This window comes from Rattus norvegicus, chromosome 20 (genome assembly GCF_021556685.1).
Source record: "Rattus norvegicus strain SHRSP/BbbUtx chromosome 20, alternate assembly SHRSP_T2T, whole genome shotgun sequence".
Classification (NCBI taxonomy): Eukaryota; Metazoa; Chordata; class Mammalia; order Rodentia; family Muridae; genus Rattus; species Rattus norvegicus.
The window spans coordinates 6,080,134-6,097,543 of record NC_141553.1 but is presented as its reverse complement, the minus strand read 5'-3'; the positions used below and the strand labels follow the sequence as shown (position 1 = coordinate 6,097,543).

The 17,410-nt window shown below is 53.2% G+C and overlaps 1 protein-coding gene and 1 long non-coding RNA gene across 3 annotated transcripts; one reads left to right on the top strand and one right to left on the bottom strand.

Moving 5' to 3' along the window:
* Window positions 1-670: 670 nt before the first annotated feature.
* LOC120098965 (uncharacterized) lies at window positions 671-13,562 on the bottom strand. 2 transcript variants are annotated; one of them, XR_015645594.1, is made up of 4 exons: window positions 12,845-13,562; window positions 11,721-11,880; window positions 11,293-11,496; window positions 10,224-10,837 (listed from the first exon to the last, which is right to left on the bottom strand). It is a non-coding gene; the product is annotated as an uncharacterized LOC120098965 (long non-coding RNA). The 2 variants fall into 2 exon arrangements; XR_015645595.1 differs by lacking the exons at window positions 10,224-10,837; window positions 11,721-11,880; window positions 12,845-13,562 and adding an exon at window positions 671-2,928 and having other exon boundaries at window positions 11,293-11,689.
* Window positions 6,694-11,412, top strand: Mln (motilin). Its single transcript, NM_001110056.1, has 2 exons — window positions 6,694-6,810; window positions 11,324-11,412. The coding sequence occupies exons 1-2, from the start codon at window positions 6,694-6,696 to the stop codon at window positions 11,351-11,353; spliced, it is 147 nt and encodes a 48-aa protein (NP_001103526.1). The 3' UTR covers window positions 11,354-11,412.
* Window positions 13,563-17,410: the final 3,848 nt, after the last annotated feature.

Genomic DNA, 17,410 nt, shown 5'->3' with positions numbered 1-17,410 from the left:
GGAGGGGCCTCAGCAGTGGCCAGAACTCTCTCTCTCCTGGGCACCGTAGGAACGCCCGAACCACGTGGTCTCCGTTCTCTTAGTTCTCCTGTTTTACTTCAGCAAGCCTAGGACTGGGGCATGCTGGGACTGGGGCATGCTGGGACTAAGGCATGCTGGGATGGCTCACTGAGATAGCTTACCCGGACAGGTCTCTTGGACAGCTGAAAGAGAAGGCAGCACTCAGTCACCGTGTGCACGTGCCCCGCTGCAGACGGTTTGTTTACTCGCAGATGCGGGGAGGCAGAGGAGCACTGGCTAAAATGTAGGCTAAGGCCGTTGCCCCAGATCTGAGTCCTGGCCCTGCCGGGTCCATAGCTGAGTGGGTTGGGGCTAGTTGCTTCATCGTTGTTTGCCCACACGTAAAACACTAGCTGATAGCTAACATCCTCGTACACAGTCAGCCAAGCGCAATGAGATGTCAGAGAACGATCTGCGAGGCCCGATCACTGCCTAGGTTCAAGTGGGGCACCTAAGACAAGGTTCGTTCACCTTCTCAGGCTGGAAGAGGGACACCAGGAGGCTCCACGAGGCCCGTGGAATTCTATGGAAGGGCGCCATAGCCCTCCATCTCCAGACCTGTGTTGGACACCTGTCAGTTGCTGTGACAAACACCACAACCCGAAACAACTTCTGGAGAAGAAGAGTTTATTTTGCTAATGGATTCCAGAGGGGTGAGTCTGCCATGGAGAGGCAGGGGCACGACGGCAAGAAGCACAAAGCACATAGACTGAAAACAACGCCCCCCCAGGCTCCTCTTCCAGCAAGGCTGCACCCCCTAAACCTCCCCAAACAGTGCCACCGATAGAGACTGAAGGTCCGATGTCTTAGCCCATGAGGGTCATCTCTCATTCAAACCACAACACTTAACCCAGAACCTGCCACCCACTGTTTTCTTGATAGTAGCGAGGGTTAGACCTTAGGCCTCATAGGTGCTGGGTGAGTGCAGTCTCCACTTTTCCTCATCTCTGGCTTGGGGATAGAATGGAGGTCTCAAGTTTGGGCTGACCTCAGACTTCCTATGTAGCTGGAGTTACCTTGGACCCCCAAAGATCTCCTTACCTCTCCCTTCCCAGTGCTGAGGTGACAAGCATCCCACGGCTCCATTTTTTTGTTGTTGTTTTTGAAACAGGGTCTCACTTAGTTTTACCCGGGCTAGCCTTGAACTTGAAACCCCCTGTCTCGATCCCTTGGCTATTAAAGTCCAGGTGTGAGCCACCACGGCTGGTCTGTGCTCTTGTAAGATGGCTGGCGCGTGCTTTCAGTTTCTGTACCCGTAAGTGAAGGTCCACTGAGACCCAGCCGCGCTCACTTAATGGCCAGCCCTGTTGCTTCCAGCTCTGGTTCTTCAGGCCACTGTAAAAGCCTGTTAGGCTTCATTGACATTCCCAACGCTTGGAAAGCTGAGGCGGGAGGATTCACTATGGGGCCAGGCATTTCCAGAACTTTCCTCAGTGTCTCTTTCATTAGCAGAGTGAGCCCCACCCAGATGGTGCTCTCCAGACCACTGAACACTCAGTGTGTCTCTAGTAGGACCAGCCTGCAACCACAGCACTTGGGTAGTGGAGGAATTCAAGGTCATCCTTGTCTACATAGTACATCCAAAGCTAGCCTGGGCTACATGGCAAGACCCTATCTCCAACCAGACAAACAAAACTGAACAGACGCTATGGATATGTAAGTTGATATCATTATGCAGGTGAAGGCAGGTAAAGGACAGGACGAGGCCTGCTTGGGAACCGGTTCTGCTCCTTTTTAATTTTCACCACAACATAAATGGTCACAGGATTCCTGATTGGTTGGCGGTCTCTGCGAATGCCACGGCCAGCAGAGTGCCTGTCCTCATGAGCTGAGAAAGAATTCCTGCTCATCATGACCCAGTTGCGTGGTTAGTTCAAACCTTGAGAGTCTGCACCAGGCAGTTTATTTCAGGCATATTTAAGCCCAGCACAACTTGGGAACCGTTTCCCAGTGATAATTAACTCAACCCTGTGTGCACAACGAAGCTTGAGACATGGCCGCATTGTGTAAAGTACAAGTTACAGTTTCCATAAAGATGGCTTCTGTAGATAAACTGGGAAAGCAGGCTCTAGGTCAACGGCTCGTAGTTAGGGTCTGGGGAAGCCGGTGTGGCCTAGCCGTGCAGACAGCTCAGAGGCACCAGATGTTAACCACATCCATCCCAGCCTTCTGGGAGGAAAACAGGTCATGCATCTCTCTCTGAAGGAGCAATGCTGTGTGTTTAACGTCCCCGTGCGCTCGTCTGTGAGCACAGGATCTCTGTGCCATCTACAAAACACAAAGTCTAAATCCTTGGCTCAGGCCCTAAGAGACCCATACTTGGCCTACACTGCTGGGACACATCCATCCCAGGCTGCTCCCTGGACCTGTGTGTGATCCCAATGTCCCCGGAAGCCTCACCTCACTGGCACCTTCCTTCCTAGCCACTTCCGGCCTTAACCCTTGAATGAAGAGGAGGTCTTGTGGTTGGATTATTCATTGTGCCTCAGTTTCCCAACCTTTAGACGGAGGGGAGCTCAGCCTGTGGGGTGGCTGACTTTACTCAGAACACACCTATGATGCACGTTGTAGAAATGGCGGCAGTCAGCAGCCTCGAGTGGGCGTGACTCGGGTCACAGTTACGGTGCCACACATCTCCTGGGCAGACAGTTGTGGGGTTGCCCCTCTTAGATGACAAACCTCTAGTCCTTTTGTGCCTTGGCCTCCAGGCTGCACGGGGACCCTACTGTTGATGGAGATGCTGCCTCATGCACCTGAACTCTCTCTTGAGGAGCTTCTGGGGAAACTGAAGAGAAGTTATCTTTCCAGCTCAGCGCTTGACCGGCAGGAGATGGCTGGAGCACTGTCCTGAGGACACTCAGCAGGGGCCTGCGGGGACAGACAGGAAAGGCTGTCACGGGGATGGCTTTGCGCTGTTTGCTTTCTGTTTTACTTTCCCCCAGAGTATGTATCTCTGTGTGCGTATGTGCTCCTATGGGTACCTAAGTATGTAGGGGTTCACATGTATGTATACGGGCATGCGTGCAGAGGTCAGAGGTCATCCCTAGGTATTGTTTCTCGGGAGCTGTTCTTGTTTGAAACGGGGTCTCTCACAGGTCCAGAGCTTGCAGACTAGACTAGAGCAGCAAGCCCAGGGACCTCCTGACTCTGCCTCCCTGATGCTAGGATTACGAGTGAGTCCTGCCATGCTAGCTTTTTTATGTGGTTTCATGTCTGCAAGACAAGCACCCAGAACTTTCTTCTTTTCTTTCTTTTTTTTGTTTGTTTTTATTTTTTATTTTCGAGACAGGGTCTACGTAGACTTGACTATGTAGACTTTGAGAATCTATAGCCCAGCAATCCTGGAGTTCACAATGTAGACCAGGCTGGCCTCAAACTCACAGAGATCCTCCTGCCTCTGCCTTCCAAGCACTAGGATTAAAGGCATGTGCCACCATTGCCACCACCCAGCCCTTCTTCTTTTTTTTTTTTTTTTTAAAGTAGTCTCAAGTGGTCTAGGCCAACCTCAGATTTGAACACATAGCTGAAACTGGTGTGAGCTCCTGATTCCCCCTGCCTCTAGCACCCAGTGCGGGAATTAAGGTCCTAGGTACCATACTGAATTGGTGACACTGAATTTCCAGTGGACAGGAGATGGGCGAGCCAGGCCTCACACACATAAGAGGCATCTGGGAAATCTCTGGAAGCCCCTATTATCGTGGCCCTACCCATGGTTTCCGTGAGGCTGAAGAACCCAGGCTCCCTATCTGGAGTCTCTATCCATGCAGACGAAGGTCAACAGACTCCACAGGGAAGAAGATGGATCTCAGGACCCAGCAGGCCAGTGGTTAGCACAAGACAACTGGGGAGCAGTTTATTGGTGTGGGTGTATGCCTGTATACACGAGCATGCGTGTGCCTGCCTACACATGTGTGCAAGAGCCACATATAGTTGGATGACTGCAAGGTCCAGAAGAAAGCAACAGACCTCCTGGCACTATAGTTACAGGTGAACATGAGCCTTCTTGTGGGTGCTGAAAGCTTAAACCCGGTCCTCTGCAAGAGCAGCCAGTGCTCTTGACCACTGGGTACACGGTGGGAGCAGAGAGCCTTCCTGGTCACCAGATATTTCTCTGGCAGAAGGGCAACAGGGTAGGGAAGGGCTGGGAGCCTGGGAGTGGGTTGGAAAGCAATAGGGAAGAGAAGCTAAGAGGGATCCCAGGACAGAGCACCCCCTGTAGGAGCAGTGCAGTATTGCACCTCTCAGATCAGAGAACATGTGTCCCTGACCCATGTAGCATTGATTAGGGGGCCCCCTGATTGGGGAAGATGGGACTTTCCCCATTGTTTTGTCTCCTTTCCCATCATCAGGGACCTTTGGCTAACGAGGTTAGCCTATGCTTGCAACCTGGCTTCATATTTTTACTAAGAGACATGGAGAAGCCACCAACCGTGTCTCTACCTCCTCAGCCTTGGCTCCCTGGGAGATGAGACACCCCCAGCACCGTGCCTCCTCAGGTCTGTCTCTAGGGCTTGGAGAGATGTCACACCTAAAAGCCAGTTGTAGCGGAAGCTCAGAAAGCAGCACCTTCGCTGTGTGGTTCCCGCTCAGGTTAGGTGATTGTGGGGAAGGTGAGCGCCAGGCACTGGGCCTACACACCCCTCCCCTGCCCCCCATTCCCCTCTTCCCTCCAGCAGCTCCAGCTGCTAGGGGGAACTAGTGCATCTTGAGCTCTCTGGGTGAGCTGACCCCTCCTGCTCTTGTGCCATACGCCAGGCCTAAGCTGGGCTTCAGATCTGGTTCCCCGGCTGCTTCTCAGAGCCCTAGAAGGCTCGCAGTGCATAAGCAGCCAAAAGAAGCAGGGGAGACATGGGGAGGAGCAGTTTGGTCCAAATCAGAGGTTGTTGGCAGGAAACCCAGCAGAGTTCAGCAGGTGCACAGTCCAGCTTACCACAGTGGCTTTGCTCTGGGCTTATGAATAATCTGGTCCCCAGGGGGAACCCCACAGAGTCTCAGCCAGCCAGGCACTAGTAATGGAGAGGAGAGACTCACCCCTCAGAGCTGAACTGGAGTTCCCAGTGATGAAAGAGGGCAGTCAGCCCGATCACAACACTAAACCCCCGCTTCCTGCTCGCTAAAGCACAGACAAATGTAGGTGACAGGCAGGCCGCCAGTTGGATCAGGAAAATGAACAGCGATTGGATTTTGCCTTTTTTTTATTTAAAGTTTTTATCGATTCCTATGCAGTGGATTAAATGTGAACATCGGACTGAGAAGGCATGAGACCAGCTCTGTGGGAGGAAATGGGCACATTGGTCTCAGCAGAGGCGGACCATGGCCCAGGGGCTCTGCCCACGGGAGGTGCCTTTTGACCGCTTGAGAATTAAATGCAGTTGAAGTGGAAACTTAGGCTGTCCTCTCTCTCTGGTGCTCACAGTCCGAGAGAAAGTGGGGTGAGGAAGGCAAGGGGGCGGGGCAGGGCAAGAAGGCAGGCTGTGTGGTGGAGGCTGGTGGGTGAAGAGACAGGCCTTGGCATAAAGAATGAATGGGGGAGGGTCTCTCCTTAGGCTTAGCTGGATGTGGAGAGGCTTGGAGACCATCTTCTGCCACGGAATCTATGCCAAGCACCGGACCTGAACCTTTATGCAGGGCCACAGAGGGCTGTCTTCCCCCTCCCCCACCCCAGAAGTCTCACCCCTGTGCTTAGCAGCCCCGGAGGCAGGTGTCACCTTGACTACATCAGGTACCCTGCACCTGACCCCCCTTCTTCCTCCACAGAAAGAGATGCTGTGCACTGGGATGTGGGCAAGCACCAGGCCTCAGAAGACCAGGGCTCCGGTCCTGCTGTTTCTGAATGAGCCATCAGAGGCTGTGACCCAGCCTGGCCATGTCACGAGGCCAGGGCCACCCTGATCCTCTTCCCTAAGACACCTCTACATTCTCCATGCTCACCTCTCCCTGAGGGTCACCCCTGCCAACACATATACCCTACCTTCCTGCCTGCCATTCTGTCCCCTACATGTGAGTGGTACCCTGCTCCCACTCTCTCTGCCCATCAGCAAAGGCAGAGGACTGACTGAGCAGAAGGAGGCTGCCCTGAGCTGGCGCTTGTCCAGTGAGGGAGGACCCTACCCTCAGTCCTTGGGTGATGGAGTTTTCAATCTGTGTTCTAACCCACGTGAGCCAACGACCCCAGAGCTATCCCTTCCATCATCCTAAAGAAGGTAGGGCTCCGGGGTTGGGGATTTAGCTCAGTGGTAGAGCGCTTGCCTAGGAAGCGCAAGGCCCTGGCTCCGGAAAAAAAAGAACCAAAAAAAAAAAAAAAAAAAAAAAAAGAAGATAGGGCTCTCTGGGCTCTGTTGGTAATTTACGAGTTCTTTTTCTGAGCAGTGAGGCTCCTCTTGCCCCGTTAGGGCACCATCTGACCTCACATAACAAAGAGCCCATTGCTGGGCAGCCCTCTGCAGATCTTTAACAGGGGTCACCACTCTGGGACAGGGAGCGCAGCGTTCATTAGAGGATCCAGATGCTGGGGCCAGCCCAGAGAAGCCAAGCACTGGCTCAGAACAGTATAGCTAGAAGCCCCAGAGTGCGGCACAGCAGTCAATCACTGTGCCTTAACCTTCTGTCAATGTTCCCCTCCAAGATTCCAGGATGGTGTCCTGCAAGGCTGTGGTCATCTTGCTAGAGGTGTATGCAGCTGCCATGCTGACCTCCCAGATTGAAGCTTTCCTTACCATCTTCGTGCACGGTGAACTCCAGAGACTGCAGGTAAGACGCATGCGCGTGCCCTCCCACATGCCCGTACCCATGCACCCATGCTCGCACACACCCACGCACGTGCGCACGCAATCCCGGAGGAATGCTGGTCTCTCTGAAGCCCAGGCATCTTTGGTAAGTGCCTAGCTGCAGTTCCAGGAACAAGAACACCTAGACAGCGGCTATCCTTCTGTCCCCTTCGCCAGTATCAGCTCACCCCTCACATTCCTTTAGTGGGAGATGTATTTCCCTGGCTTCTCTGTGGTACCAAGGACCACACCAAGCCTACACCTGTAGAGCTGTCCAAGGAGCAGACAGGCGTCCCACGTAGGAGGATGAAAAACTAACATTTTTAAAGAGTCCAGAACAAAACAAGCCCCAACGGAACTCCAGCGGGTGTGGCTAAGGAGAAGCAAGGCAGCCATCTTGGTTCCTGGGACACTTGACTTCACACTTCAAGGGGAGTCTGGAGGCGGAGGAGGCATTCGGGTTCCTTGAATCTACAGAGAATCAAACGGGGTTCTCCTGCCCCACCCAGCCGGAGGCTGAGAAGTTGTCCGGGGTGGGGGGTGGGGGGTCCAGCAGCTTGCTCTACCCCAGACTGTCCCTGAATGCATCCCTCCCTGTATGGGACAGGCCATGCTGAATCCAGATGACACTCTGGGACAGGTTGTGCACCTTCCCCTGACACTGGCTAAAGATCACCAGATTGTTCTAGTGTCTGCAGGGCAGGCCACGGGACCACCCCAAGCATCATCAGAGAGGCCAACGGGTTTATCCGACTGGAGGGTTGTTGACGTGTTGCAGGCTGGGTGGGGCTAGATTCAAAAGGTATGACTCACATGAGCACCAGCTACGTTAATGTGCACACCCCCCGACCAGGCCGTATTAATGTGCGCAGTGGTTTTCCTTGTAATTGCTGGAAGCCGAGATTTTTATGAAGAAACTGCCTGTTCCTTTGCTCATAACTCATCCCCTTGTCTTGCCGCTAATAAATCACTTCCCAGGATCTGGGAGTTCCTGGCCACCCCATGGCGCCCCCTCAGGCTAGGCTGCCTACTACCTTCTTTATAGGCTCTCTGCTAAGAAAGACGCATTTGCACACTTAAATATGCATGGAGGACAGTCATTACTCTCCGAGTGTTAGTTAATTAACAGTTACTGTCTGGGTGCTCTTTTTTTAAGCACCAAGAAACCAGGCCTGGGGAGTGGCTTGTTGGTAGACAACCCCCAAGCTGTCTTCAAGCCACTGAGAGGCTTCAAGGCATCTGAGAGGCATCATGCAGGAGACATGGGGAATAAAGGCTCTCTTGGAATTAGGGAGCTTGGAGTCTTGGGTGTTGGGCCCTGGAGGTCAGGGCCAGGTGAGGGTTGGTTGAGGTGGCAGGAAGGAGACAGGCATATCAGTGTGACTTACTGCTGTGAGAAAGAAAATGGAGGAGGGCCCAGAAGCCAGTGGACCTCCAGCAGGAGACCAAGGAGGCAGGACTTACAGCCTGTGGGAGCTCACTCCCAAAGAAGACATCGGAATCATCAAGGTAAGCAGACAGAGGGGGAAAGAGACGGTCTGGTGTGGTGCAAGTTTTGGAATTTTGATTTCTTTTAAAAACACAAAAATAGGGGCTGGGGATTTAGCTCAGTGGTAGAGCGCTTACCTAGGAAGCGCAAGGCCCTGGGTTCGGTCCCCAGCTCCGGAAAAAAAAAAAGAACCAAAAAAAAAAAAAAAAAAACCCCACAAAAATGCTTATACGAATGTTTTACTCCCAGGGGTGGGGATGTGAGGCAGCTTCGGGCTGTGAGTGGCAGCTGACTGTGGTTTGCCTCATGCTCTAGAAGCTTGGTTTTGCCAGCCGCAGACAGTTTCTGTGATTGTGTGGCGTTTGGAATTCTGGGAAGTTTTCAGAGGGTACGCAAATGCTAGGGCCCGGAGAAGAGGGGTGGGTGCTTGTCGGTTGTTTAGGGAGGTTGGCTGGGGTTTGTTAGTAGTAATGTCAAAGAAGAAACAAAAGGAAAGAAATAGATTCAGGGACCCCCCCCCCTTTGTCTCCTCTCTAGTCAAAGGGGGTGAAATCAAAGGGAAAAAGGAAAACCCACAAAGTAGCCAGGACCAGCTATGGTATGGGTTGTGTTTCTCCAACCCAGCGAGAGCAGCCAGAGGTGAGATGTAACCAGGGCAGGTAGGCTCGGGTTCTGTCACCATCACAGGACAAAAAGATGGGCCCAGGAATGAGACAAAGTCGTGCAGCATCTGAGAACGGAGGACAGTGACCAGAGTGTGCAGGGAGGGCACTGTGTGCAGGGGAGGACAGAGTGCCTCTCAGAGGTGGCCTCTGCTTTGAGCCCAAATGGAGAGCTGGGCCCCCCCCCCGGGGGGGGTCTTAGCTAAGGAGGAAGGAGATAGTATCCCCAGGAGGGAGACAGCCGAGATAGTGGTCTCGCCATCTGTCCTGGGCAGGAACAGAGTGGGGCTGCAGACCCAGGCCTGGTCCCTTGGCACTGGGACCTGCTGGCTGCAGGCAGACTCCTTCATTCAGGGCTTGGATGGATGAGCCCCTCCAGGCACTGGGGAGACAGCGAAGGAAACAGACAACATCCCTTGTGGGAGAGCAGAGGAGGACTAACTAGAGGAAACTGCCTCAAACAGGCAAGGAAGAGAGTCCAATAGTGTGACACAGAGCCACAGGCAAGGGGGTGGGGGCAGCCTCTTGAGTGGGTTTTATTAATTACAAGACCCAAAGAAAAAGTGTTCAAGGGGATGTCTTTTTTTTTTTTTTTTTTTTTTTTTTTTTGGTTCTTTTTTTCGGAGCTGGGGACCGAACCCAGGGCCTTGCGCTTCCTAGGTAAGCGCTCTACCACTGAGCTAAATCCCCAGCCCCCAAGGGGATGTCTTGAGGGAAAGGCATCCAGGGAAAGGAAACATCAGTCATGGGGCAGAAAAGAGCCGGGTGCATTCACAAATCAAAGAAAGGCCAGAGCAGAGGGAGGAGGGCGAGAGTGGGGTCAGGATAGACTGGCTATATGGTTTGGACTTGGGGTTCACTCTGCTGCGGCAGGAGCCTGTGGGGGTTTTGGTCAACAGAGAGGAACATGGTCTGATTTTCATTAGGTGGGGGGAGCTGCCCAACTGCTGTGTTTGAGAACGGGTGGTGGGGGTGCAGAGACTGGAGAATGACAGATTATAGAGAGGGAGGAGTGGAAGTGGGGGGTCGGGACCCAGAGTGGCTTGAGATGGAACCCTACAGGATTTTCTATCCGATGCAGAGTCTGAGGAAAGAGAATCACACAAATGGACAGGGGCTGGCACCTCAGGTTCATGGCTGGAACAGCCAGCAGGACTCCCGCTGAGGCAGTGAGGCCAGAAGCTGAGCGTCTCTCTCTTAGTTAGGATTACTACTGCCAGAGATGAAACACCATAACCTCCTTGTAACGTGAGGTGGAAAAGAATTTATTTGGCTTACACTTCCACATTTCTGTTCATCATCAAAGTCAAGACGGGAACCTGGAGACAGGAGCTGATGCAGAGGCCACAGAGGGTGCTGCTTGCTGGCTTGCTCCTCATGGCTTGCTCAGCCTGCTTTCTCACAGGACCCAGGACCCCCAGCCTAGGGGATGGCACCACCCACAGTGGGCTAGGCCCCCCATCAATCACTAATTAAGAAAATGCCCTACAGGCTTGCCTACAGCCTGGTTTTATGGAGACATTTTTTAAAGTTGAGGTTCTCTTCTCTCTGACAACTCATGTCAAGTTGACAATTAGCCAGTACAGCCTCTGAACTGCAAGGAGCCGCTGGCACCCAGTTAGAGAAGCCACCCAATCAGGTAGAACAGTCTTAGGAGAGAGGCGGGGGCACAATAAGAATGTGGGTGTCGCTGGAAGAAGCGGATGGGTTTGGAATCAGGACTGGGGGAATCCCCGTTGGGCCTCGGCTGTACAATCCCACAGGGAGCCAGGGAGTGACATTAGGGAGAAGGGGGCTTGCCGAAATCACACTGGAGTCACAGGAGGAGGAAGCCCAGCTTCCAGGTGTCACTGCTCACTCTAGAAAGTGAGCGCGCGAGTGAGTGCTACCCTTGGTGCCAAGGTGCCCCAGGAGGACAAGGACATATCTTTCCCAGGGACACTCAGGGACACATCACATCTCCCCAGGGGTCCCTGCATGGCTGGAGGTCCTGTAGGCAGGGGTGAGGTCAGCTTACACACACACACACACACACACACACACACACACACACACACACACCCCACTTCTGCAAAGTGGAAACACTGAGTTTTCTCCTTGCTGGGGTCACTTGGGACAAGCCTGGTACTCAGGGAGGTTCCAGTGGTGGCAGAATCATGGGGCGATTCTGTTCAGGTGGGATTGCACCCACTGCCCATATTCCCCCTGAGCCCCAGGATTCCCGGGGATGGGGTGGAGCAGAGTGACTTGCTATGGTAGGTCCCTCCTGCCACCCGTAGGGAGCCTGGGGCTAGCACCCCTCTGCCTCACTCACCTTACTTGCTGGCTAACGGCTTATTTCACAGTTGACTGCTCCAGCACGAATGGGAGTGTGAACAACCGCCAGGCAGCCGGAAAAGTACCAGCCCCCGCCCCCAAAGGGCTGCCGAGGGAGGCCATGTCGCTGGACTCAGCACAAGAGGGTGGTGTCTCTGTGGCTTAAACCAGGCTGACCTCCATCCACCCTGCCGTTGAAATTCTAGGAGGCACCAAGCGAACAGGGTTTGAGGGTGGCGGGTTTTGTTTTTCCCTTTGTGCTTGAGAGTGAGGTGTCTCCTCCCAGTTCAGAGGTGACTGCTCTGCTGTACAATGGTGGCCACCTTGCCCCAAGCTCCCAGCCCGGGTCCCTTCTGGGTGCCCTTCTGCCCCACCAAAGCTGCCCCAGATACCACAGAGACGGCGGAGGAAAGTGCAAACACTCACAGTTTCCCCCTGCTTCCGATTGGTTTGTTTTTTTTCCCCATTCATTTTGCAAATTGAAATCTCGCCTCCTTTCGCCTTGCCTGGTTCAAGGTCTGCTCCGGTTAGTTTTGCAAAGCTGGATCTTGTCTGACAAACCACTACTAATTACATCTCCTGGTCCCTGGGAGGGGAGAGGAGAGGAGAGGGGAGGAGGTGTTGGAGATGGAGACACTCAAGGTTAAATGACTTGCCGCAGGCTACAGAGAGCCTCCAGGCGGGCGGGCAGGAGCCTCCCACCTCTCGCCCTCCTCCCTGGACCTAGGGTCCCAGTGAGACCACCAGTTGTTAGCAGGCACTTGGCTCCTGCAAGCCAGGTGATGGCCCCGTGGAGAGCAAGTGGGGCTTGCTCAGGAGGCCGTGCGTTCGCGTTCGCCACCGTAGTGTGAAGCCAAGTCCCTTCGAGAGGGAGCACACCCCTCCCTCTCCAGCAAATAAAGCTTCTGGCCCAAGAGACGCCTCTTTTATTTAATGGCCTAATTTTCAAAGGGCAAACTGGGGCTGTGAGGGGGAGTGCAGGGTAGGAGGAGTAACACTTGGAGCTGCGTGCATATTAGCAAAACGAGCAGGCAGATGGGAAAGTGTGCCCCACCCCATCCCCAGCGCCGGAGGGATACTGAGGCCCAGAGAGGTGGCAGCTTTGTCCATACGTGACACAGAATCAACACAAGGACCAGGGCTGTCATGCAGGTCCCCTGACCTGATCTGCCTTCTGTCTGGGACGACAGGGCCTCCTCACTCACCCCTGCTGAGTAACTTCCAATGGATCCTTTAACCTCACTGAAGCCCCCAATTCTAACCCTGATGGAGCGCTGGCCCTGAGGCCCAGCAAAGAGCAAAGACTGTGGTCTGAAGTGGAAATTTAAGGGTTCTGTGGAAAGGCAGTTGTGTTGGATGGTGTTTCGTTGGGGCAAACAGATGAAGGAACGTTTGTTAGACTGGACACAGTTGTGAAAGGCTAAGCAGACTCGTGAAGGAACGTTTCCCTGAAGCAGACACAGGAGAGAGGATGCTCTGCTAAAGCAAGCACGTGAAAGGACACGTGATGACGGATTTACTAACAACGCGCATGCGTTGGTCCGACTTACACTGCATGGTTGAGCTGCATGTCTCAGGACTCCACAGAGAGAAACGCATGCCCCAATAAACTTCTGGTGGTGTACTGCCATTTGTCGCCACGTCCTCAGACTCAGGCTGATGGGATGCACGTGCTGAGGCAAGGCACGTAGAGGACACGTGACGTTTGGAGGGTGTAAATAGGACTCCATGGGGCTGTGGAGACAGAGCTTGGCTTGCTGGTACAGCTCACTGCGCAACTCTCGTGGGTCTCGAGTCTTCGCGGATCTTCACTTCCCTGAGAGAGGCATGGTCGAGAATTTCTCCTGGTGTTCCCGTTGGTCCTTCCTGCTGACTCGAGCTGAGGCCTGGCCATCTCTGCTAGGTCATGTCACTGCTGTTGCTAACCTGATCTACCTAACTGTTGCTAACTGGACCGCTGGTGTCTCCGTGAAGTGTTTGTGAGTGGATCGAGCTGCCGCTGCCTGCTCACCTGTGAACTGAACTGCCAATTTCCAGACAACACAGACAGGAGTTGCTCCAAAGAACCTTTCTAAACAGGTCTCCTTCCCCCATATCCTTTCTTTCCCACTACCTCTGGTAGTTGGTGGGATGTTAAAGCGTTTAAGAACGATCGTTAAAAATAAGGTTTGAGGGGCTGGGGATTTAGCTCAGTGGTAGAGCGCTTACCTAGGAAGCACAAGGCCCTGGGTTCGGTCCCCAGCTCCAAAAAAAAAGAACCCCCCCCCCAAAAAAAAAAATAAGGTTTGAAAAAAATTATGGTTGTCATTGTCACCTTGAGACAGTTTCCAGCATCTCCAGCAAAAACCACATGGCGACCCACGTGTTTCTGCCTCCTAAGCAAAACTGGATGGGAAATTGTATTCTAATTTTATATTATCAAATGTTCACTTATTTATAAACTAGACTTGTAGGGGCAGGTCTGATGCTGAGGTCCTGCTCCCCTATTGGTTCTTGATCTGTCAGTTAAGCAATGGGCCAGTTCCTGGGCAGAAGGTATGGGTGGGACTTCTGGGTCTCTGGAGGAAAAGAAATGTGTGAGGAAAGGGAGTTCGGTCATGCTTCTGTTGGAGAAGGGTTGAAGAGCCACATGAGCTCTCAAAATGGGGTGGCCACAGAGGCCCCTCCTACAGGCGGCTGGGTGGTCACAGCGTCTGGCAGGGGCTAGATGGGACTAGCCACTAAAGTTTAGGGCAGGTGAGCAGTGCAGAGCTAAGAGTAATGATAAGGGCAGGTTTTCCAGGCAGGAGATAGTAGCGCCCAGCAATTGTGCCAAGAAGGCACGTTGAAAACAACTATGTGGGGGTTGGGGATTTAGCTCAGTGGTAGAGCGCTTGCCTAGCAAGCGCAAGGCCCTGGGTTCGGTCCCCAGCTCCGAAAAAAAAAAAAAGAAAAAAGAAAAAAGAAAAAAAAAAAAAAAGAAAACAACTATGTGTGTGTGTGTCTTTTATCCCTGGATTCAAGGGAAACTGGGAGAGGGCTGACAGCTTGGCTGATCCTGGAGCTTGGGTCGGGTAGGGAAAAGCTACATGAAACATGGAGCCACCTAGGAATCCCAGTTCTCCACAGCATTGGTTACTAGCAGTTAGCCACCGTGCCCGACCGACCCCAACTGCTACCTGCCTTTCTGCAAGAGAGTGGTTACCAGTACAAGAACCCCCTACCCTACCTCCCTTGCTAGGGGTGTTGAGTTCTCTGGGTGCTTCTGTGGGAACAGACCCTGCCCTTCTAGATGACCCCATACATCCCCAAAACACATACCACATACCTCAGAGCAGCCGTGAGTGTCTGGGACTGATGTCAAGATTTGCCCTCCAGGTGGCCTGCAGCCAGACTCCGGCTCACCCATCCCGGCTCCCTAGCTCTCATCTGCCGAGTTCGTCCAAACGCTGAAGAACAAGAGGCTCTGGCATTCTAGGCAAGGAACGTCATTTCCTACAGCTTCCCTCCAGCCTCTGCCCTATGGCAAGACCATGTCTCCTTTCACTAGAAGGGAGAGAGGTTCCATCCCCTGGGCATTAGGCAGGGAATTGGTGCCCTTCAGAGTTTGGTCCTAAGTTCCCGAGGTTTGGGAAGCAGACTTGCTTGGGGAAAGGACCACAATTCCCCGGTGCCTTTGCCACAGGAAGTCTTTTAGAATTCTCTTATTAGTAATTTTTAAGCTGCGAGTTGGTTGGTGGAGTTCAGCCCCTGGGGGATGCGGTGCTGCTGTCTCTGCAGAAATGTAGGGGTTCATTCAGAAGGAGCAGGCAGCTAGTGTGTGCTGTCCCCACCCTACAGCCAGCCCTTGGGAGTTCTTGGTAATTGACCCCACTGGGGACTCGAGGCCAATGTAGGTGAGGCCTGCCAGCTCCGGCTTCCTGCCCCTCCTGTTGTTCTTTTGTCATTCATGGTCTGATCAGATGAGTGGGGTTGTTTGTTTGCTTTGTGACCAAGTTCCTCCACGTCTTAGGACTTGACTGCCTGCAGGATGCTCATGGACCCAGGAAGTAATGAAAATTGTGGGAAGGGCAGGGAGGATCCAAGCTGAACCAAGATGAAGTGATGGCACTTTCCGAGAGCAAGAGAAGTGAGGCACAGTGCTGGTGTCCAAAAAAAAAGTCTTTAGTATTGGGACTGGAGAGAGCTCATCAGTTAAACACCTGCATTGCCCTCAAAGGACCTAATTTAGTTCTCAACGGACAGTTTATAACCATCTGTGACTCTAGCTCTAGGAGGATCTGACGCCCTCTTCGGGCCTCTATTACTCTATTAGCAACTACCCCCCGCCACACACACACTTTTAAAAATCAGGGGCCAGGGGCTTGGGCACAGTCCTGTTCAGCTGTCTTCCCTGTGCTGGAGACGGGAGGATCCCTGGAGCTCTGGGCAGGCAGACTGGTCTGACTCGTCTGCCTGCCAAGCGCGCCACTGTCACACACAACGTGAACACACGCACTCCACCATGTGTGCGCAAGGAACCAACTAGGGGAAAGAACCAGAGGGCCCAGAGTCACCAGGGCCCTGACCCTCCCTCCCTTCTAGAGATTTATAGAGCACCATGTGCAGGAACCGCACAGTGATTTAAGGTGGCTGGGAGGAGATTGGCCCCTGGTAGGCAGGCTTGTTCTTGACACAGGACCTGGATAATAGCCGGGTGACCTGAGCCCGGCCTTACAAGGTGGAGAGGATGAGACGCTTTCTCCATAACCACACTGGTGGGATTTCCTAATTACCGCGGTACACAGATTAGCCATGAGGCTGAAGAGTTAAACGCAGAGTGTAATTGCTTGGTATCCGTCCTCTATAATTTAGCATCACCTAATCATGGACAAAGCCCCAAAGAAAGCACTCTGGAAGCTGCGGTTTCCTTCAGACACAATCAGTTACTGACATGGGTAACACGTTCTGTGCCTCGGGAGAGAGGCTCACCCTCAGACACCAATGTGTGGTCCAGAGGGGCAGCTTGTCATTCAATTCCCGAGAGAATGTGCCAAGCAAGTGGCACAGCAGCCCACTGACCTGTTCCGGGCATTTCCCTGTGACTCTGTTTACCTCCTCCCTGGACCCACAGACTGGGAGAGAGCGGGAAGGCGGCTCCTCTTGTACCAAGGCACCGAGATAAGAAGTGAGGTCCACCAGAAGACATGCCAGTGGAATCTGAGCCCCATTTTTGACTGCGCTCTCCCAGCACCCCCACACACCCCCTGTGGGTGCCACTATCACGTGGCTCAAAGGAAGCTCAGGTCACCTGAGGTCCCCAACGATGTGGGTCAAGAATGTACTCTGGGCATTGCGAGGTTTCCTAGCGGGGAGAGGACGGAGAGAATGGAACCATGAAAGATTTATGACCGTTGTTACTGTGGGGCTCCATCGAAACGGGAAGAGGCTAGCAGGAGGGGAGCAGCGAGATGTGATGGGCTTCCAGGGACCCAGAGGGCTCCAACAGCTCATCACCTCTGCTGCTACTGTGTTATAAACAGAGACAGGCTCAACATTTTGTCTTTCCTCCCTGCCTTTAATAAGTCAAGAAGACTGGGCACAGCTAGGGCCGTGCACCTTGCACACACACTGTGCAATGCACACTACACAGACACACTCACACAGTTACATGTGGACACTCGGTTACACATTTACACAATTCACTCTTATGAACTGATGTACACACACACAGGCGCGCGCGCACAATGATAAGTAAAGCTGGCTAGCAGTCAGCGACCCTGAGCTACTACCATTTTGTTACACATGCCTTCCATGCCAGGCAGACCCCTTGGGAGTCTGACAGGACAAGGGGCAGAGGGGGCTAAGAAACACAGAGGCTGCGTTCCTTCAGGGGGATGTGTGGACACCGTCCAGCAATTCTACCTGACTGAGTAAGTCTTAGGGATGAGAACCATGGAGGGCCACAGTGGTCTAAACCCCCAGAAAGAACAGAAAGAGGGAATTCAGAGAAACAGGGGTTGCCCAAGGCTCTTTCTGAGGGATGGAGAAGAGGACCTGAGGGGCAGATCCTGGGTAAGTGGCTAGTGCGGGGGGCCTGCTGATACACTACGCTTAGGACCACAAGAGGCAGAAGACAAAGCCAGAAGCCACCCAAG

Excerpts from the sequence above, each read along its gene's own strand:
- Mln (NM_001110056.1), top strand. The coding sequence starts at position 6,694 with ATGGTGTCCTGCAAGGCTGTGGTCATCTTGCTAGAGGTGTATGCAGCT. Across the intron at positions 6,811-11,323 it reads GTGAACTCCAGAGACTGCAG|TTGACTGCTCCAGCACGAAT; the intron begins GTAAGACGCATG and ends CTTATTTCACAG.